General features: G+C 34.9%; 1 protein-coding gene across 1 annotated transcript; it reads left to right on the plus strand.

Annotated features, from left to right (window-relative positions):
* Positions 1–6,725: 6,725 nt before the first annotated feature.
* On the plus strand, positions 6,726–9,325 carry LOC136227708 (F-box/LRR-repeat protein 25-like). Its single transcript, XM_066016448.1, has 4 exons — positions 6,726–6,849; positions 7,378–8,415; positions 8,546–8,702; positions 8,888–9,325. The coding sequence occupies exons 2-3, from the start codon at positions 7,545–7,547 to the stop codon at positions 8,620–8,622; spliced, it is 948 nt and encodes a 315-aa protein (XP_065872520.1). The 5' UTR covers positions 6,726–6,849; positions 7,378–7,544; the 3' UTR covers positions 8,623–8,702; positions 8,888–9,325.
* The last annotated feature ends 13,469 nt before the right edge of the window (positions 9,326–22,794 follow it).

The following is a 22,794-nucleotide window of genomic DNA, read 5'->3' on the forward strand; positions in this document are numbered from 1 at the left end:
ATCTATTTGGTGATTATAAAAGATTAGTGACTTAATTGATTAATTGATTTTGAAGATATAAATTGGAGATAAGATGCAAAAAATAGTGGATTACTATACCCAGCCCCAATTTCACACTTCCAGCCCCAAAAAAAGACGTAACCGCCCTTTAACCAAAAATTGAAAATTCCAAACCCTCCTAAACTCTCTCAAACTCTCCCAAATACATTTTGATCCGAAATCAAAGATAACACGTTTGATGGAGAGCAATTCGTTATCACCGGGAAGAGACGGGAGTGATGCTGTGTCTGAAGTTGAGGTATTTTTCCGATTGAACTTCCTTTGATTTCTGTAAATTTTTTGAAAAATAAATCGCTGGTTCGACACTCGGACGTGTGAGCATCACGCCTCACTATGTGGTGGGGCGTTTGAACATCACGCCCCGCCATGTGGTGGGGCGTGATAGCCACATGCCCCACCATGAGGTGGGACGTGATGTTCATACGCCCCACCTCATGATGAGGCGTGATACTCATACGCCCCACCACATGGTGGGGCGTGATGCTCACATGCCCGAGCATCTTTGTGGCTGCTTTTTCGGGTTTAGACACCGAAACACTGTAGAAATGTCGCGTGTTGGAATGTAATGTTCGTTATTTATCATTTGCAGGAGGTTTCGTGGGAAGAATTTGGCGGAAACGGCATTGATTATAGTTCGCAGTTTTTTCCCAAACAAACGTTTCAAACATATCATGGAGATGTTAATTGGGCAAAACAGACGGCAATTGGGATCGGCTTCGAGTTAACCACAGCGTCGCACAAGACAAGGGGCAAGTCAAAGTGGATATTGGTTAAATGTGCTCGTGGTATTAAGAATTATAGAAGGAAAAATGATATGGATACGGATGCTATACTACGGAGGGATACAAAAACAAAGTACTTTGGTTGCAAATTCCAGATAAATGTTCTGGAAATCGCTGAATTAGGCGGTTGGGTGGTGAATGGGATTGCTGGAGATAGAGGACAGCACTGTCATCAGTTGGTTGTATATCGTCAGGGCTACAGACAGATGAGCGGACTAAGCCCGGGTTCCAAAAAACTTGTTCGTGAAATGAGTTCAGCTCAAGCTAAGCCTTGTGCTATTTTTGCTGCAATCAAAGAAAAACATCCGGAGGATTGCCCGACACAAAGATGTATCTATAACTACAGGGAGAAAATCAGGACTGAGAGCTTTGAGGGTCGGGATGTAATCGGTCAGTTTTATCGGCTTGCTATAGATAAGGAATATGTACATTGGACGCAAGCGGTGCCGGGTAAATTTCATCCATGGTGTACAACATTTACCCCATTTCACACTTTGGTGTACAACCTTCAATTTGTTTCACTAAAATGTACGACCTTATGGGTGACCGCACATTATGGTGTATAGCAGGTAAAAATGACCGGTCAACGTGCCACGTCAGCGGGTTGACCGGTCAAAAAGTAAAAAAAATTGACAAAATACTTATATACCCTTATTTCCTTTATTCCTTCTCTTTTCTTTCCCTTTTCTCTCTCAGGGTCCTTTCTCTAACTCTTCTCTCTCTAAGTAAAAGAAGATCCCAAACAGAATTCTTGTAAGACTCTTGTGCAATTGATGTATAAACATGCTCTTACTTTAAAAGAGGCCGGCACAGCTCCAGTCGCCATTTCTCACAAAAAAAAACTCTGCACCTAGCAGAAAACGGAAATAAAGGTGAGAGCAAGACATGGAAAGCTGATAGCGAAGCGAAGGATCTCAAGAGGAACTAGTGGAGAGAAGGGCATGTGTTGGTGAGGAATTTGAGGGAAAATAAACGGCAGAAATTTTGTATTTGAAGAGTGAATTAGTGAAGACAAAGGAGGAAGAAAGAAGAAGACAAAACCATTATTTGAGCATCTTTTATTTTTTTTTTCTCTGGTATTGCTTATCATATGGTTTATTCATGCCATTGTGTTATGATGTAATTCAGTTGGCAATCCAAAGTCGTTGTGAAAGCTCGTTGATTTATTACACTGGTGTTGATACAAGTTGTGAATTTCTTACTTCGTGGCTGGATTAAAAACATCGAATCTCATGGGGTCAATCCAAAGTCGTTGTTATCAACTCAAACAATTAAAACAGAGTGTAAAATAAAATTTCAGTGGGATTGTCGATTTACTATTTCTGAGATTTTAAGATTTTGAGATCTGGGATTTTGATTTTAATAAATTCAGAACATTAAACCTTGAACAAATTTGTTTTTTAATTGATTTTGATTTGCAACTACAGATTTAAGCTTCAAATTCAAACGTTTCGGATTCTCACCTTGATCTATAACAGTGTTCTAATTGAAAATGGTAGGATTGAAGAGAGAGTTAGAGAGAGAAAATTAGAGAGAGAATGGTAATTACATATAAGGTGGGTCCCATATTTGTAAGGAATGAGTTGAAAAAAGGTGACATGGCAGGTTCGACTGGTCATTTTAACCGACTATACACCATAATGTGCGGTCATCTATAAGGTCGTACATATTAGTGAGACAAATTGAAGGTTATACACCAAAGTGTGAAATGGAGTAAAGGTTGTACACCATTGATGAAATTTACCCAAGCGGTGCCGGGCAGCAATGTTGTGACTCACTTATTTATGGCACATCCTACATCGATCACACTGTTCCGATCTTATTACTTGTATGGATTCAACATATAAAACAAACAAGTATAAGATGCCATTCTTTGAGATCATTGGAATGACGCCTTCAAACAAAAACTTCTTGATCGCCTATGCAATCATGAAGGATGAAACTGAGGGAAGTTATATGTGGGTGTTACAAAAAATTAAAGCTTTTGCTCCAACCTGATGTGCATCCAATAGCCATTGCTACAGACCGGGAGTTAGGACTGATGAGGCCGGTTCGTGAGGTATTTCCTCATAGTCATCATTTATTGTGCACATGGCATATTAATAAAGATGTGGAGGATAGAGTAGGCAAGTTGTGTGGAGTGAAGAGTTTTGGTGAAATTTTTAAGAATTCCAAATGGAAACGTATAATTGAAGCCCCGACAGTAGCCGAATATAAGGCGGCAATGTATGCCATGAAGGATACTACTGCCAACTGGCCTCGTGTGATAGAGTATGTGGAGACCACATGGCTAGTGCATAAAGAGAAGTTTTGTCGAGCATGGACGAACAAGGTGTTGCACTTAGGAAACCCCACAACCTGTCGAGTGGAGAGTTCACATGCACAGTTGAAACAGTGGTTGAATTCATCTACTGGTGCACTCGATACAGTGTGGACGAAGGTGCACAAGGACATTGAGGCTCAGATCGAGGCAATCAAGTAAGACATTTATTCTGTTATTTGCTTTAATCTTTTAAAGTGTAATACATTAGTTTTGTAATCCTTTACTGTATATAATCAGATACTCACTCGAGGACTTGAGAAGAAGATCTGCGGTGGCTCACTGTGGAGCACCTTTCAAGTATCTCGACTTACACGTTTCACATTACTACTTGCGTGTACTAAATGATGAGCTCAAGCGTATGCACGGATTGAGTATGGATGTGGTAAGTGAATGCGGATGCGTGTTGCCCATGACTCATGGCATTCCGTGTGCATATGAGCTTAAAACGTATATTGACACAAATGAATCGGTCCGTGCTGACCGCATCCATCCTTTTTGGAGATCTCTTGGGTTTGAAGGGTTGAGTGACATACCAGTTACTGCTCCAGTATATGCTGACGGGTCTGAGGATCACCGGTTTTTTCACTCTCTTGTGGAAAAGGTTGAAAAATTAGATCCTTCAATGGTGCGTAGCATATCGATGATGATTCATGATCAGATAAACCCGGAACAAAGTGGCTTCAAAGAACCTGAGGTCAAAGACAGTGTTAGGGGTAGACCAAAGGGGAATTCATCAATGAAACGAAATCCGAGTGCATGGGAGTACAGTCAGGCACCACGAGGTCGAGCACGGTCCTCAGGTTCGAGGAGTAGTCGTAGTCGAGGTCGTTCCTCATCCTCATCTGTGCATAACAACGAGATGCCGGGTATATTTTATTTTATTAATATATATGTTGAATTTAAAGTAAATATATTTTTATTGATGACTTTCATATATTAATATTTTCAGCCGGATTTGATGCGGATATCGCCGGTTACCACCATTTACATCGGGTTCAAGGTCTCATCGTACCATTTATTACTGGATTCCATGATGTTGTAGTAGATGGTAACTGTGGATTTCGTGTTTTAGCCGATGACATCACCTATAACCAGGACGAGTGGAAGCTGATGAGAGTGCTCATAGAGAATGAGATGCGGGCAAACTGTGATCTGTATGCGCCAGTGTATGGGAACGGATTTGATGTTGCCCTCACGCGTATTAAATGGGCAGGAGCGGGGTGTAGTGAGTCCCATTGGATGGTGAGTCCGGATGACTTATATGCTGTTGCATCTGTTTTGAATGCAGTAATATTCCTTTTTACTACATCACAGTTAGGATGTTACACTATACTGCCGATGCGTTCGGACGATGGAAGACCATCAGAGCGAGAGATTGTAATTTTTCATTTGGGGAGTTATCATCAATACATACGTTTTTATTTACATCGTATATTTCCAGTGCCTGCCACCCAATGGCGTATATTTCATCATCCGAGTATTCGTCACTTGGACAATCTATATGCTGAAATGAGAAAGGCTTGGACTAGATTATATTAGTTTTATATGTTGTAATTAATAATATTTATTCATTAACTTATATTATTGTTACTGATTTCAGTTAAAATTATATGGTATTTTTACGTTTTAAGTATAATTCTGTAGTTACGGGTTTAACGGCCTATTTTTTTGCCAATCTGACACGCGGGCGTTTGGATATCACGTCTCACCGTGTGGTCGGACGTGATAGCCGCACGCCTCACCGCGTGGTCGGACGTGATAGCCCAACGCCCGACCTTGTGGTGAGGCGTTGGGCTATCACGTCCGACCACGCGGTGAGGCGTGTGGCTATCAGGCCCGACCAGGCGGTGAGGCATGATATCCACCCGCCCACGTGTCGGATTGATAAAAAAAATAGCTTTTTTCTCCCCAAAACCCATGAAATGGCATTTTTGTCATTTCACGGGGCTAGGGGTGGAAATTTGGGGCTGGGTTTAACAACACCCAAAAAATACTCATAACGTTTACTCCATGAGCAATTTACCTCTAACGTCTAAAATTGTGTAATTTTACTTCTAATATTAACAGCCAAGAGCAATTTTATCTCTAATGTTGACAAGTTGGGTCATTTTTTTTTTTTTTGAAGCAAAGTTCATTTTTTTGTTGTGTCAATTTCATGTATTAGTATATAACACACACATTTTATTCTTTATTCTACACCAATCAATTGCATATATGTTGTTTCCAAAAAAGATTCACACTTTTTAAATTCGGTGAAATTTTTGAAATTTTTTTATCCAACTCGTATAAAATACAGAATATTTTTTAAATTTCTTTTTAATTTTTTTTACACGTCTAATCATATGTTTGTAATCTGTTACTAATTAGTGCTAAAATAACATATATATGAAGTTTAGATGATAAGATTCATGATTGAGAATACAGTTTGATAAATTATTTCTCAAATTGACTCAATTTATCAACGTTAGAAATAAAATTGCTCTTAACTGCCGATTTTAGAGGTGAAATTGTGATATTTTAAACGTTGATAGTAAAAGTGCTAATGGCGGTAGATGTTAAGAGTATTTTTTACCACTTATCCCAAAAGAGATATTTTTGAACTTTTTGTCGACCGTTGGATTAGAGGACGCAATGAACAATAATCGTCCATCACGGTTACCGCTATTACTTATCCGTTGACCACAAATACCATGTCAAATGACGAAAAAGCACCGTCATACAGTAAAACCTCTATAAATTAATACTCGATAAATTAATAAACTCTTTAAAATAATAATTTCTTCTGGTCCCGACTTGGGTCAGTTCAAAAAATGATCAATTTTAATAAATTAATAAGATAACAATTTTCTGGAACAACCCTTTATAAATACATTGTATTATTACCTCTATACATTAATAATTTCTCAAATAAATATGCGAAATATATATAGATATACATAATTAGGATAATTTAGCAAAATATGAATCTATAATATTTTTTTTTCTTAAAATTTAAATCTAGTTGAATTTCATCTCTAACTATCAGTGAATTCAAAAGTTCCGGTGTATCCTTGTCAAACTGTAACAAATTTTTTTAAGGAGTGGATGATGCTATAATTGCTTCATTTATTGTGACTGGTCTCAAAGGTACCGAATCATCCCCAGATTCATCCTCAATTGAATTTTGCATAACACTCGATACAATTTCTTCTAAACTTTGGACTTGTGAGCATTCATTGTTTTCATTCTTGTGATTGGTCATGGTTGATTTATTGACACCTTTTAGATGAGAAACCATTTTTGGTATGATTTGAAACAACACCCCATATAAATTTATATAGTAATTCATTAACCATGATACATTGAATATTTTTAATATATATATATAATGAACTTCCAAGTTCAATTAACTTATTTAATGCAAATTTAATTTTATTTGTTCATTGATTTTAGACAAAAACTTTATTTAAAAAAAAAATTAAAATCACTCTATAAATTAATTATTATTAATTTATCGATTAATTAATAACTCTATAAATTAATAAAATTTCATAGTTCCAACTTATAACTACTGATAATAACAAAATTCCACTCTCAGTCTCACCCTCACCCTCACTCTCACTCTCACTCTCTCTTGTCTCTCTGAAACCCTAACTCACCTTTCAGTAAACTCGAAGCTTATGCATCTCGTGGAGTCTAAATCAGGTAAAATAATGCCTTAGATATTCAATTTTACTCTTACTCTTACTCACTCTCACAAATCTTTTCGTTCTTTCTTCTTTTTTTTAATTGAATTTGAATCTTAGGTTTCTGTTCAATGGAATATCATCGAATTGAGATATTTTTCAATGAGCTGCGTAAAGTTTCTGTTATTATTTGATAGCCTTTAAACAATTTGGTTTCTAGTGGATTACGATACTGCTTTCAAATTTTATTGGGAATTTTTATGTTTATGAACTGAAAATTTATTACTTTTCAGCTGGTTATCTCTATGTATATATTACTTTGTTTATGAACCTGAATTATGTGTTGAATCAACTTATATATGAATGTGACTATTATGCTTTGCAATCCTTGTATGTAAAATCGTTTTCCAATTTTTGGCTACTAACAAAGAATATTTTTACATTTTGTAATGTGTGTTGCATGATGTTTTTTTTTCGTTTATTTGGTTCTTTTTCCACTCAGGTTTTTGTTTTCTTCATTTAAGCTTATTGGTGTTAATTTTGGCAGGGAAACTGCTTTACAGAGGAAACCATTGAATTTCCAGAAAATTTGTTAGAGGTAAAAGCAGGGAATTCCAAATTAATTTCCTAAATCAATGGATTTTTACATTTGATGGGACTCGCAATGTCCACACATTTGGGTTCCAATCATACCCTCGTGTTTAGACTGAGGAAATGGAAAGCAAAAGAATGAAGATGGAGGAGAAAGAAGACCGAATCAGTGCTTTACCAGATTCGATCATCCGACATATCATCTCCCTTTTGCCATCAACCAGAGAAGCTGTTCAAACTGGAATTCTATCAAAACGGTGGGAGAATCAATGGACTCAAGTTCCGGTTCTCATTTTAGATTCCGCTGGTATGTCTTTTGAAAACTTCCTTAATTTCATTAACAATACCTTAATTCTCCATGACTGCTCCAAGATCAACAAATTCCACCTCAAATATCCTCATACCAGTAGGAATGATCCTCAATTTAGTTCGAAAATCCGGTTTGCGATAAGAAAAGATGTGGATGAGTTACATTTGCGTTCAACCGCACAAAAATACAAATTGCCGAATTTCCTTTTCAACTATGCTGCACTGGTTAATTTCACAACAATTAATTGTGTTTTTATGCCTAATGGAAAGATAAGTTGGGATTGTCTGACCACATTGGTTATGTCAAGGTGTAGAATCGCTGATCAAGCAATGGAAATTATTCTTTCTGGCAGTCCGCTACTCAAAACATTAGCATTAGAACATTGTTTTGGGTTTAACAAGCTGGTTATTGCTTCCAATTCCTTGGAAAATTTGGGTTTAAAAGAACTTCGCAGTCTTTTTGATATTGAAATTTCATGTCCAAAGCTCGAGAGCTTGTGGCTTTCCGGTTGTTTGAATGTTAAAACTGCTAAACTACTGAATTTGCCATCTTCACTTTTTGCTACTATTGAGTTTCACCATTATGAGGATAAGTTTGATGAAATTCGGTTAAGTTTGGTTAAAGACATTCTTCAACAACTTCAGCGTGTCAAGGAGCTAAGAATCGGGGGGTTGGCTTATGGAGGTAACTTCTAGAAGTGAAAAAACAAGCATTTCATCCTAGTTTTGTCAAGGAACGTGTGTAATATGTTTAAGTGTTAAATTGAATTATTACACTCTCTATTCTAAATTTTCATTCCACGTTATGTTTGTAGTATATATCAGCTATTCAGATGGGAGGTCAGTTTTCTCCAGTGTTAAACATCAAATGCTTGGATCTGATTTCTCATAATATGTCTGGAATTGCGTTTCTACTTCGTAATTCACCTGTGCTTGAGAAATTGGTTATTAATGTGACAATCTATGATCTGGGTAACAACTCAAACCTTTTAAATTCTAGATAGCAAGTTTAGTTCATGTATTATTGTGAATGATATAGTGTATATGGACTAGAAAGTTTTAACATTTCATGAGTTTTCCTCAAATTTTAAATGAATATATATACATTCAATTTCCAAGTATTGTTTAGTCCCTTGGCCTAACAATTTTTATGACAGGACTATTGTGATTTTGGGGAAAACTACTGGTCAGATGCGACTGTTTTCAATTGTTTGGTATCTCATCTGAAGACTATTAAGATCGTTGGCTTTCCGAAGAGAGATAGCAAACATAAGGTTATGCTAAACTTTGTTCAATTTTTTCTCAAAAATGCAAGGGTGTTGGAAAAGATGGTTGTCGAATTGAAAGATGATGGAACAGCTTTTCCTCTGAAATTGTTAAACTTGCCAAGATTTTCTCAATGTGCCGTCATTGAGTTGCAATGCTCTAAGTAAATAGGAGAGTTCTTGTTTAGTTTGTTGTGCTTTTAATGTATGCCTTTTACATTGGGAGGAGTAGATGAAAATATAAATAGGAGTAGTTTGTTGTGTCATTATTGGTTTAATGACTATTTGGATGATGTTTGTTGTATTGCCTAACAATCCCAGTTCATCGATAGAAACAGAGCATGCCTGGGAGGTTGTTCAACAGTTTCAGGTTTCTTTGGATAAATTTCATAGTATTAAATGGAAGGTGAATTGTTCTTTTTCTTTTTCTGTTGCTTCTGCCTGGAATTCTCTTCGGAAAAAGCATGATTAAAAAAAGTGTTGGAGTTATCCGGTATGGGTTGCTCCTTGTATGCCAAGAATGAGTTTTATTTTGTGGATGCCGATGCTTAATAGACTGAGTATCAAATCAAGCAGAGTCTGTGATATTGTTTCCAGGCGATGCAATATGAGCTTAGCTCAGATTCCTTGAAGGAGAGTTAGTAGGAAAGCTTTGGGTAAGAGTTTTCTTGCTCGGTTCAGAAGGGTATTGTTTGTTACCATTGTTTATGTGCTGTGGCAAGCACGTAAGCGTTTGTATTTTCAGTATCTTCAATCCGGCATTGAGGATTTCATTAGGCTTGTGGCGTATTGTGTTCGTTACTAATTATTTGGTGTAAAATGTCCCATAGATTTTATCGGAAGGTTTAGTCCTAGATGGAGTAGCTTGTTGTGCCATCATTGGTTTAACCACATGATGGATTTTGGGTTTACAGTATTGATGTGTTGTTTTGATGATTGAGTAGACCAACTGTATGATGAATTTGTGGACAAAGCAAAGGCTTGTAATAGGAGACGGTTTTCGATGATCGCTTCGAGGCAGGCATAAGGCAGGTATATACATCAGATTATAGATTCAAAGCGAGTTTGATGTTAAAAAGGCTTGTTTATAGTTGGACATGGTACTGAAATGAATTTGGTATAGGCATTTTGCTTGGATTATGATTATTATTTTTCAATGATTTCATTTTGCTTTATTGACTTTAATTAGCATCCACTTAAGACCAGGGGCGGAGTTAGCCCAGGGCCCGGGGGCCGAAGCTCCCCGGCCACCGGCTCCGCCCTTGAGTATCGTTAGCTTTTCCGTCTAGCCCCCTTGAATATTGGTTTATATTTCACCGATGTAGTATTATTTTAATAGTTGAAAGTAGTTGAGTTGATTTAAGAGCTTTATTCTATGAAGATATGGGTTCAATCCCCGCTGAAATCATTTTTTTAAATAAAGCTCTTGAACTTATATTTTTTTTATTTCTTTTTCATTAAAAAAAAATCAAATTCTTATTTTGAGACTCAAATAACTTAATTTCTGAATTAAATTTTATTATAGCTAAAAATAAAAGTGTAAAAATGTTAGCCAACGTACCAAAAATTTGAAGTTTTAACATGCTGGAGGTTAATTTTTTTTTGCTATTATATCTCATTTTCATAAAAAAAAAAATCAAATTTTTACTTTTGAGATTCAAATAACTTAATTTCTGAGTTAAATTTTATAATTATAATTAATTTATAGCTAAAAATAAAAAACTGTAAAAATATTATAATTCTCAGTCAACATATCAAACTCACAAAGTTTTAGCGTGTTGGAGACTTTAAAAAATTACTTCCAATAACAAAGCTAAAATTAGCTCCGGAGGTAAGCTTTTGAACTTGTTTTTGTATATTTTTTTTTAGAATTTCTTATATTTTTCATTAAAAAAATCAAATTCCTATTTTTGAGATTCAAATAACTTAATTTTTAAATTAAATTTTATGAAAATTATAAATAATTTATAGCTAACAATTTTTTTTAATTTTCTAAAAGTTGTGCGCAATGCACTTACATTAAATAAAGGAAAATTACATCAAAGATGAAGAAAAACCCTTAACCCACCCCACCCGAATGTGATTCGAACTCATGACCTCTAGAGTCATAGGTAAGCTCTCAACCAACAGGCTAAGAGCTTCACCACAATTTATAGCTAACAATTAAAAGTGAAAATGTTAGCTAAAATACCAAAATCATAAAGTTTTTACGCCTTGGTGGCTAAATATTTTTTTTCATAAAAAAAATCAAATTCTTATTTTTAAGACTTAAATAACTTAATTTTTAAATTAAATTTTTATGAAAATTATAATTAATTCATAGTTAAAAATAAAAAAAGTGTAAAAATATTAATTTCTATTCAACATATCAAAATCACAAAGTTTTAGCATGCTGGAGGCTAAGAAAAAAATAGTTTTCCCAACCCGTAAAACTTCGAAAAATTACTCAAAACAACAAAGCTAAAATTAGCCCCTTGGGTATAGATTGGTCGCTCCGCAATTGCTTAAGTCTAATTAATATAACGTGTTGCCTAATAATAATAATAATACTAGTTCATGTCTCAATATTGAATTTTCTTTATTTCATGATCTCAATTTGTTTTTCTTTTATTAATTCAGCCCACCAGGTCAGCGCCGCAATCTCCAAGTCTAACATTGTAAGTGATACTAGAAACTCCTGAACTCGTACATCAGAGCAGTAAGATCACCCATCGGAGTATAATACCATAGCTCTCTAGCTTTTCCACATCCCACAAAAGCATGATAAGTATCCTTTGCCACTGAAGCACATCTAGGACATGAAGTTTGTTTAAGGATACATCTAGCACTAAGCACTAAGCACTGTGAGAATCGGAAGACAACTCAAACCAACCCTTCATAGTAGGTTTTTTTACCTTTGGGGGGATATTCAAATTCCAAACCAGATTCCATGATGAGAGGGAGCAAGAGTACCATCAATAAATTTCCCTCGCATCCAATACCGTGAATCAGGGGCCCTTGTCAATGGTAGCGAAACTTGTTTAATAAGACTTCTATTCTTTTTAGTAAATAACTCGAGTAGAATGTCATCATCCCATTTCCTCGTGTATGTAGTTCGTAAACTAGCTACCATAATCTCTTTCATCTCATCAATTGGCTCACTTTCAATATAAGGACTCGTATCAGGTAATCACAGGTTTTTCCAAACATAAGTATGCTCTCTGGTCCTTATGGATATCTGAGCGACCGAGACAATCAAAGAGTGTGTGTCTATTATACTTCTCCGCACATAACTCAGTTGTTGCCAACTGTAGCATCAAAGAAATTAGAGGGTGGGTAATAACGAGCCTTATATACTCTGGGTACTAGCGAACCTGGATTGTGAAGCAATCTCCACTCTGCTTTGTAAGCAGAACTAAATTGAATTGACGAAGCTTCCTAAAACTCATACCCCCGAAATTTTTTAGGAGCACATAACTTATCCTAAGATTTCCAATGTACACCTTGTTGATTTGTTGTTCCATCAAAATGAGTTCATCATCTTCTCCATGTCGGCATATAATCATTGGGTAGAAGAAAAAGACTCATATAACATACGACGGGAGCGCTTGATGAACTGATGTAAGCAATACTAAAATTTATTTTAAAGGATGTAGAGATTAAATTAGTGATTTAAGCATATATTAGAAATCTATGGTGATTCTAAAAGATTAGTGACTTAATTGATTAATTGATTTTGAAGATATAAATTGGAGATAAGTTGCAAAAATACTCATAACGTTTATATTTATGAGCAATTTTACCTCTAACATTTAAAATTGTGTAATTTTACCCTTGACATTAACCGTTAATAGCAATTTTATCTCTAACGTCGACAAGTTGGGTTAATTTCTTTTTCTTTCTTTTTTTTGAAGCAAAATTTTTTTTTTATTGTATCAATTTCAGACATTATTATACAACACACATTTTGTTCCTTATTCTACACCAATCAATTGCATATCTGCTGTTTTCAAAAAAAAAAAATTCATACTTTTTCAATTTTTTTTTTTGGTAGGAAAAGGAAAAGAAAAGAAAAAACCAAAAAACAAACCCTAGCCTGGGATTAGCCTAGGGAAGCTAACCCACACCCCATCTTCAAAAAGAAGAGAAGAAAGAAAAACAGGAGAATAAGAAAAGGTCGTGACGCCCAACATCCCCTCATGACCAGCAGCCGCCAAGCGATCCGCAACCCAGTTCCGCTCTCTAAAGATATGGCTGAATTCTATGAAATCAAAGGAAGAGCAGAACCTTCTAATACATTTGATAAGATTTCGGCTATTTAAACAAATAGCATTATTATCGGAAATCATTTTGATGGCCTCTAGGTTGTCTGACTCTACAGACAACTTCTTCAAACCCAGACTCTTGGCAAGCTTTAGGCCAGAGAAAATCCCCCAAAGCTCAGCTGAGAAGGACGAACCCAAACTCAGATTCTGGGTAAACTCAGACAACCAGGCGCCCCCATCATCTCTAAGAACACCTCCTGCAGCAATCTTACCATCTTTAAGGCAGGAACCATCCGTGTTTAGTTTTACCACCCCTTCTCTAGGCCTGCTCCAAGCAATGAGGTGGACATCCTTCTTCTGGGTTAACCTAGCAAGAGAGTCTCCTTTGAAGCTATCCGTAATATTTAATAATTTCTCCAAGAAGAAACCAACTAAATTAGGAATAAAAACAGTTTTCTTCCTAAAAATCTCCTCATTCCTCCACTTCCGAATCTGGTGACAGATAATAGCAAAGAAAATATCACCATGCTCAAGGTTAGCCAATAACTTCCCACTAACTCCATCAGTAAACCAGTCAAGCTCAGAGTGAGCCATGAAAGAAGATAAAAGGTGGTTAGGGAGAACTTTTCTTCACACCTCTTTACTCCTAGGACAGTCCCTAAGAGCATGGCACACAGTTTCAACATGGCCTCTGCATCTGCTGCAAGCACCTGAATCCACCAGATGCCGCCTATTTCTATCCGAGTTAGTGAGCAGCCTATCCTTAACACCAAGCCACAGAAAGCTCCTAATACGGTAAGGGATTTTAAGGCCCAAATGATTTTCCAAATTTCAGAATGAGGGCCCGTCCCACTTTGGTTGAAAGCTTCAAAGGCAGATTTGCAGGTATAGGCCCCATTATTTGTCAAGGCCCAACAATGACTATCCCTATCTTCCTCCTTGTTACTTATCTTCACCCCTCTAATTCTTAGGAGCGTATCCAGACTAAAATAAGCGTCAAATTTAGACCAAATCCAATCCCTCTCAGAATCAACCACATCGGCGATTCTCCAACTGAGGATATTACTAGGCGGAGGGGAACTACACACATCTAATAAAGATTTGTCTCCAATCCAGATATCATTCCAGAAGCTGATGGACTTACCATTTCCCACCTCCCAGCCTATCCCAGAGCAAAACTCTGAAAACACAGTACTAAGCCCTTTCCAGAGAAAAGAACAATTGGCAACTCTCTCCTTGGGGCCCCCAAAAATCTTATCTTTTCGATACTTCGCACAAAGAAGACAAACCCAAAGAGAAGAAGGACATTGCCACATTCTCCACAGAAGCTTCATTAATAAGACTCTGTTGTTGTCCTTGGCTTGTCTTATCCCCAGGCCTCCCATGTTTTTAGGTTGGCAAACCTCCTTCCAAGGGACAAGGTGGATCTTTTTCCCCTCCTCAGAGTCCCCCAAAGGAAACACCGGTTGATTTTATCAAGATCATTAAGAACAGGCTTAGGCAGTCTACAAGCTTGCATAATATGATTGGGAGCCGCAAAATTGACAGACTGAATTAAAGTAAGACGGCCCGCTAGAGAAAGAGTTTTAGCTTTCCAACTGGCACATCTTCCATTAGTCTTGTCCAGAGTCTCTTTAAAAGAGGCTTTGGAAACTCTGTCACTATGGAGGGGAACCCCCAGATACTTACCCAAAGAATTAGTCAGAGGAATACCAGATAAATCACTTAGCCTTTTGCAGATACCTTTACTCATGTTTTCAGAGCATAACATCCGGGATTTTTGGATATTGATATTTTGGCCAGAAGTAGCGCAGAAACAGTTAAGGATATCCATAACCACACCAATTTGCTCCTCATTCCCTTCCACAAAGATCATAACATCATCAGCGAAGCACAAATGGGTAATCGAAGGGCAGAATCTGTTGATGGAAACTGGATGGAAGTTCCCATTGCCAACAACCTCTTGGATAAGGTGCGATAACCTTTCCATAGCAATAACAAATAAGAAGGGGCTCATAGGGTCCCCTTGACGGATCCCCCTGGAAGGAGTAAACTCCTCCGACATATCTCCATTTATCAAAACCTGAAAAACAGGAGAAGAAATGCAATCCTCGATCAATCTCCTCCAACTATCCGGGATACCAGCTTTCTTCAGGCTGTCCAGAAGAAAACTCCAGTTTAAACGGTCATAAGCTTTTTCCAGGTCCAGCTTGAGAGCCACAATACCTTTCCTTCCCTTCTTAATCTTCATGGAGTGAACCATCTCCTGAGCAATAACCACATTATCCATCAACTGTCTGCCTGGAACAAAACTGCCTTGATTCTGGCTAATAATCTCAGGAAGAATACACCGGAGTCTATTAGCCACAATTTTAGTAATAGCTTTGTACAACACATTGCAAAGACTAATAGGCCTCATTTGAAAAAAGGAGGATGGTTTCTCCACTTTTGGGATCAAGACCAAAAGGGTTTTATTCACCAGCCTGATATCGTTGGAGCCACAAAAAACTCCTTTAACAAAACTATAAATACCTTCCTTCACAGTTGCCCAATGTTTGTGATAAAAGCTGGCCGGAATACCATCAATCCCAAGAGCCTTGGTAGCTCCAATACTAGAGAAGGCCAAATTAATTTCTTTCTGGTCAATAGGATGGAAAACTTCCCTAATAGTTTCCTCTTCCAACCTAGGAAAAGAAGTCCTAGAAAGGGCTTTGTCCAGATCCACATTCCCCTCTTTAAATAAGTCTTTATAAAAATTAAGGGCTAAGCGACGAATGTCTTCATCCTCATTGACCCAATCGCCATTTGAATCTTTAATAGCATCGATCTGATTTCTCTGCCTTCTAATAATAGTAGAAAGGTGGAAAAACCTGGTATTGCGATCACCGTCTTTAATCCAAGCCTTTCTAGATTTCTGAAACCAAAGAAGCTCTTCCTGCCTCAACACAGCTTCCAACTCGTTCTGGAGATATCTAAGAAGACTATTCAGACTATGATCAAAACTAATCTCCAAACTGCGATGAATGCCTTCGATTCTTCTTAACAGCTTATTCTTTATTCTAATAATATGGCCAAAGATATTTTTATTCCATCCCACCACATTCTTTCTAAACCCCTCAGCAGCAAGGAGAACATTGGAGTGGGGCTACCAATTGTCCTGAACAAAGTTTTTAAACTCGGGATGAGACTCCCAGGTCACCTGGTACCTAAAAGGTCTTTCCCCCTTAGGTCGATAACAATTCACCAACTTAACTAGGAAAGGACAATGATCAGAGTGGCGGAAACACTATAAGAAATATGGTCTTTTATGACGATTTATTTTTCTACGAACATAATTTCGTCACCAATAATTACTTAACTATGACGAAATTTACCTTTCGTCATTGCTTTTAATTCTTCCATGACAAATTTTAAGAACGTCTCTATTGATAAATTATTTCGTCACTATTTGATACATTTTATGACGATAGGAAAAAATTCGTAACCTAAAATTTTGGAGGTAAAATTTAGTAGAATAAATTTGGAAGGAAAACTTTTATTTGACGAAATAATGATATTGGTGACAAATTTATCGTCATGGTAAGAAATAAATTTTGTAACACTTTTTATTTGTGGTAACTTAATTCGAACAAAAAGTAACAAATTGTATTTCGTCATTTTATTATTACCTTTTGTGATATTATTTAAATATTGTCATGTATTTTGATATTTTTGTGACGATATATGAATGATTATCACCGTAGCATTTACAAATAAATTTTAGTAATTTCGAATTGGATAAAAAATAATTTACTAACAAAATATTTTGAATAAATGACATTTTATATTTTCATCGTGGGATATAATATGTTAATGACGATTGTAATACGTCATAAAATAACTAGAAAAATATGACAAAATATATGTTGTAATTTATTATTATCTTGTTGTGACAACTTTTATATATTGTTATCTATTTCAATATTTTTTGTGACAATAAGATAAAAGGTAAAAAAAAAACACCAATTGATGAAATCTACTCATGTGGGATAAACTGAAGGATTTTAATTATATAACTAATATGTTCCTTAAAAAATATTTTATTTTCAATTCAAATTTAATATATTTGAGAAAATTTTAAGTAAAAATTTATTATAACCTATAGCTTGTAATTATTTAGCAAAGAACTTAATATATAATATGAAATTAATTATATTTTGGCTTCTTCAAAAAAATAAATGGGTAATTAATTTATTAGTCTCTATATTTTGACAAAACACACTGTTTAGTCCCTGTATTTTCAAAAACACATAGCAAGGTCCCTAATCTTTTTCTCAGTGAACTGTTTAGTCCTTTCGTCTGTTTGTTAGATTTTTTTACCGTTTATGACTTCGGAAATGACGAAATTATCCTTTACTATTTACCTTCAAACTTCAGAAGAGGAAATCCAATTTAGAAAAAGAAGCTATTTGTATGGGGAACAAGAAAAATAACAGACCCAATGCTTACAAATTTGAACGATTAAGAAGAAAATCAAGAAGAAGAACACTCAAAGTTGATTTCAGATGCATTAGAGTTTAAAGGAAAGGAAAAGAAAGGAAAAGAAAAACGCAAATCCAAATTGACTAACAGAATCTTCATGAGAGTCTAACGACAAGGACTAAACAGTTCACCGAAAAAAATGTTAGGGACTAAACAGTTCACTGAGAAAAACGTTAGAGACTTTACCGTGTGTTTTTGAAAATATAGGGACTAAACAGTGTGTTTTGTCAAAATATATGGACTAATAAATTAATTACCCAAAATAAATATATATTTTGGCTTAGATCTAATTTAGTCTAATTTTAATTTGACATAAGATATGTTACCATTAGTCTAATAAGGAAAGAGAAAAAGAAAATGAAACATAGATATATATTTAATGTTAATAAGATATTTTTTTTGAAGCAAATGTTAATAATATTATAAGAAACAATTTAAATAATTAAAATGAAAATAATTTATATATTATAAAAGTTAACATGTCAGTTTAAATGTTAATTTTTCATATTATATAGAGAATCTAGATATAAATTCTAATTTCATATAATCTATACTACAATTTAGTAAAATATTAGTTTATAGTTTTCCTAATTAATATACAATATAAGGTTAGGGTTAAGGTGCAAAAATATCCCTAAAATTTTGGGTCAGGAGCAATTTTACCCTTAACGTTTAAAATAGTGTAATTTTACCCTATCATTGGAAGTCAAGAGCAATTTTACCTCAACATTGATAAATTGGCTCAATTTGAGAAATAATTCATCAAATTATTTTCTCGGTCACAAATCTTGTCATCTACACTTCACACGTGTATCATTTTATCAGTAACAAATCACAAACATATATTACGATGTGAAAAAAATAAAAAAATACTGCCTTTTGTATAAATTAGATAAAAAAATTCACTGAATTTATAAATACTAATCTACAATTCTATTATTAAATTACAAAAATATATGTCCTTTTTGTAGAACGAATTGATATTCAATTGGTGCAAAATAAGGAACAAAAATATCCGTGTTTTATAATAGTGTCTGAAATTGATCCAAATTATCAATGTTAGGGGTAAAATTGCTCTTGGCTATAAACTTTAGAGGTAAAATTGTACAATTTCAGACATTAGAAGTAAAATTGCTCATGACTCAAACATTGAGTGTATTTTTGTTAGATTGAAATCCGATTAATTACTGTTTTATCCCCAATTAATTGAACAAAATTAGCAAATAATGAAAGGTATAATCGTCTATAGCCAGCCTTCACGTCTGCAGTTCAGTCGCCCAATACACGTTCCACTCCATCACATGTTTCCCTCATTTCCCCCTTCCTCTGTTTCCCTTCTCTCAATCTCTTCACTTCTCTCTCCCTCGGAATGTCTCCGCCTCCTATGCAATTATCGTGTCATAGACGGCAACGACGATCTTCTTTTCTTTGTGAGTCTCTGGTCTATTTATTTCATTTATCTATGTTTTGGATGGATTCTCAGTTGACAGATGAATTGCTCGATTAAGCCTTATATTTATTGAGATTTTTTTTTTATTATTTTGCTTTCTTCTGTTTGCCTCTTTTGTGTTTGAGGTTGATTTCATTCCATTTTTTCTCTCTCTTTGCTAGTCTGGTTGTAGATATCCTTATGCATAAAGAAACTAATAATCTCAGTGGGTGTTGATGCTTCGAATGGTTGTTTGTTCTTAGTTTGATGTATCATGGTTCTGCTATTATGATTGTGATTTAGAAATCAGTTTTTAGGTTAATATATCATTTGCCCTGAATTTAAGTTTGATTCTATGAACTTTCAAAGTGTCTCAATAGTCCCTCAACTTGCATAAAATTTAAGTTACCCCCTAAACTTGTGTAAACTATAATCAATTAATCACTCTGTTACTAAAAGTTAAGTTGCACGTGGAAGGTGTGTTGCGCGCATCTTAGAATGTTACTACATAGTTCATAAAAGAGATTAAAAAGTAAGTTATTACTTGCTCAACTATAAAACTTATGTTCTCTAATATTAGAACCGCATAGCTCGCGACCTTGGTCATTTTACGTTTTTAAGACGTGTGCAATACATCTTCCACATTTACCTTACTTCTTTTGCAACTGAGTAATTAATTAATTACATTTTATGCAAGTGATGTTTTAAGGAATTTGAAGAGGCTATCAGAACACTTTGAAATTTCAGGGAATAATCAAGCTTTTTAGACAAGTTCGTATTAAGCTTTTTTTTTCATTTTTTGGTGCCTCCAATTCTATATGCTAATTTATGTTACTACTTTAATAGTTCATATTTATTTTTTTGGTTTGTTTAATTTATCATGTCATTAATGAATTTTTCTGCACTTGTATTTTAATGATTGGAAGATTTAAACAAAGGTATGTGAATGTCTTTCCATAGATTGTTTTAAATTATAGGCTTTGTTGTTTTAATACGTTTTGATTTTCAGTGTTCTCCCCCCCAAAAAAAAGTCATTTCATTATTATTCATTTAAAATAAAGGTAATGAATGAATTTTTTTTGTTAAACTTTTCTTCTATTGTATGATAATTTTTAGGATGAATATGATCCCAAGTTCATGTTTTTTATGTGCATGATGAATCTGATCTCAGGTGAAATTTCTAGAGTTGCTGAAAATGGAACTGTGTGTATGATATTGACAGATGAGAAGCTAGATTCTGGATATGTTCTAATATGTAGCATAATCTATGAAATTCTTGACAATATTTCTAGCATACTCTAGCTTGAACATTTGTGGATATGTTCTGCTTTCAGCTAGGTGAGACAAAGCAAAGCATGAGCGATTCACCACTCTGTGCCTTGAAGGATGTGTTGTCTAGGCAAACGCCTCAACTGAAGTGCAAAGTGCAGAAGATCATGCTTTTACTTTTCTGATGTTTTTATTACTATGAATACCAATTTACTAATTTTCATTAGTTGTAATGTTACCTTACAAGCGAATATTATGTATGGAAATTACATTTGTAAACCTTTTTTTGCTCGGGTATTTATACTTTACGTTTTGAGGGACAATCTATTGTCACCAAATTATTTGTTCAATGATGCATTGTAATGTCACAATATATTGAATAAATGACAGTAAAATTTATGTTATTATACAATAGTTTTTCATGACAATTTCTATCTTTAAATAGTATGTCTGTCACTAATTAATACGCTTTAGTGACAAATTAAAAAGTTAAAGTGACAATAAATATGATAATTATAGTGTTTAAAAAAATGTAAAATTTCGGTTTGAGTTATAGATTCGTCACCTGAACTATAAATTTTGATAACAAAATATGAATTTCGTTAGTTTAATATTACATATCATGACAAAAAATTAATCTTAAGTGACAAAATATGCGTCAGTTACAACGTCACTAAAATTCTATAATTTCAATCTTATATTAGTATTTGTCACATTAGCTATAATTATAAATGACAAAAATTGAATATCGTCATCTAAATGTTTACTTTTCATGACGAAATAAAGTTTTATGTGACAAAATACATACAATAATAGTGACAAAATAAGTGTCACGAAAACAAAACAGTATAGTCACACATGTTCTTTTTTGTCATATAAAAGTAAATCATTCATGACAAAAGAAAATTTTGTCATATATACATAATACCACGCTCCTGCCGTGACGAACCCTGTGACGATAAATTTTCGTCACCTTTATTTGTGGCCGATGCAAATGTCATGATATTTAGCATTTGCATCGGTCCTTTAATAAGTACCGATGCAAATGACTGTATTATTTGCATCGGCCGTTTAAAATGACCGATACAAATATAAATTCTAATTTGCATCGGTCCCTTAACAGGACCGAAATTTGCATCGTCCTTTTAAACGGGCCGATGCAAATGTAAATTATTTGCATCAGCCTTTTAAATGGGCCGATGCAAATGTAAATTATTTGCATCGGTTTTTATAAGAGACCGATGCAAATGTGTTAAATATAAATTTGGATTTTAGGTTAACGTTTCTAGTTTGCAGCCGCCTCCCATCTCCCTCTCTCCTCACAAGACCGAAACTTACCTTCGATGGTTGGGTTTTCCACCTCTGGCTACCTCATTCTGTTTTCGGTTCCCCTGCTCGTCTTCCAGCTTTGAGTCGACAACGTCTTCCAGCTTTGAGTCTCCTCCTGTCGACGGTGTTGTCGTTTGGCAATGGTGACTCCGGTGAGAAATAACTTTTTGAGTTTGAGTTTGCATATCTATGAAAATTTTGATTTCAATTCTTTTGTAAGACGTTGTTCATTCTCACACCTTAAGTTTCTTTCTCAGATGGCCTCTCTCTCTCTCTTCAAGAACCCATTTTATGTAGTGGTTCGATTCCAGGTTCCCAGTGGAAATCAAGGTCCATTTCTGGTTTTGAGATGTGAAAATTCAAGTGATTGCAGCATAATTTAGGCGAACTAATCTCTCTCTGAATTGAAAATAAAGGTGTGTATTTCTCTTCTTTCTAGTTCGTCTTCAACCTCCTTACTTTTTCATAATTTTAGGAACTTGCTTTCAAAGTTTTATTTCTCTAGTATGATTATGTTATTGTCACTGATTAGTGGACTACTACATTCTATTGCAGATGGAAGCTCTGTATGCTTCCACCACTGTAATTCCACTATTTGAAACAAAAGGGGGTGGGGAATACGGAACTGTTTAAGTTGTCTTTTGTTATTCATTCTTTTCCAGTCTGGTTAAATTACATATATGAGCCCTTTTTGTCACATGATGATTGTAGTCGACCAATCTGAAATTGATATATATATATATATATATATATATATGTATTTACATACAATATTCTTTTCCAGCAAAAAGCACTAGAGGCAGCATTGAATGACATAAATAATTCATTTGGTAAAGGAAGTGTTACAAGATTGGGTAGTGCTGGTGGAGCACTGGTGTAAGTTTCTTGTACCCAGATAATCTCTCTGATATTTCTTTTCTTTTTCAGTATATTCTTGTGCTGTTGTTGCATCCTTGCTGGATATTCTTTTAAGTAGACCTTACGCATTATAATATTTAATTGCAGCG

This window comes from Euphorbia lathyris, chromosome 4 (assembly GCF_963576675.1).
Source record: "Euphorbia lathyris chromosome 4, ddEupLath1.1, whole genome shotgun sequence".
NCBI lineage: Eukaryota > Viridiplantae > Streptophyta > Magnoliopsida > Malpighiales > Euphorbiaceae > Euphorbia > Euphorbia lathyris.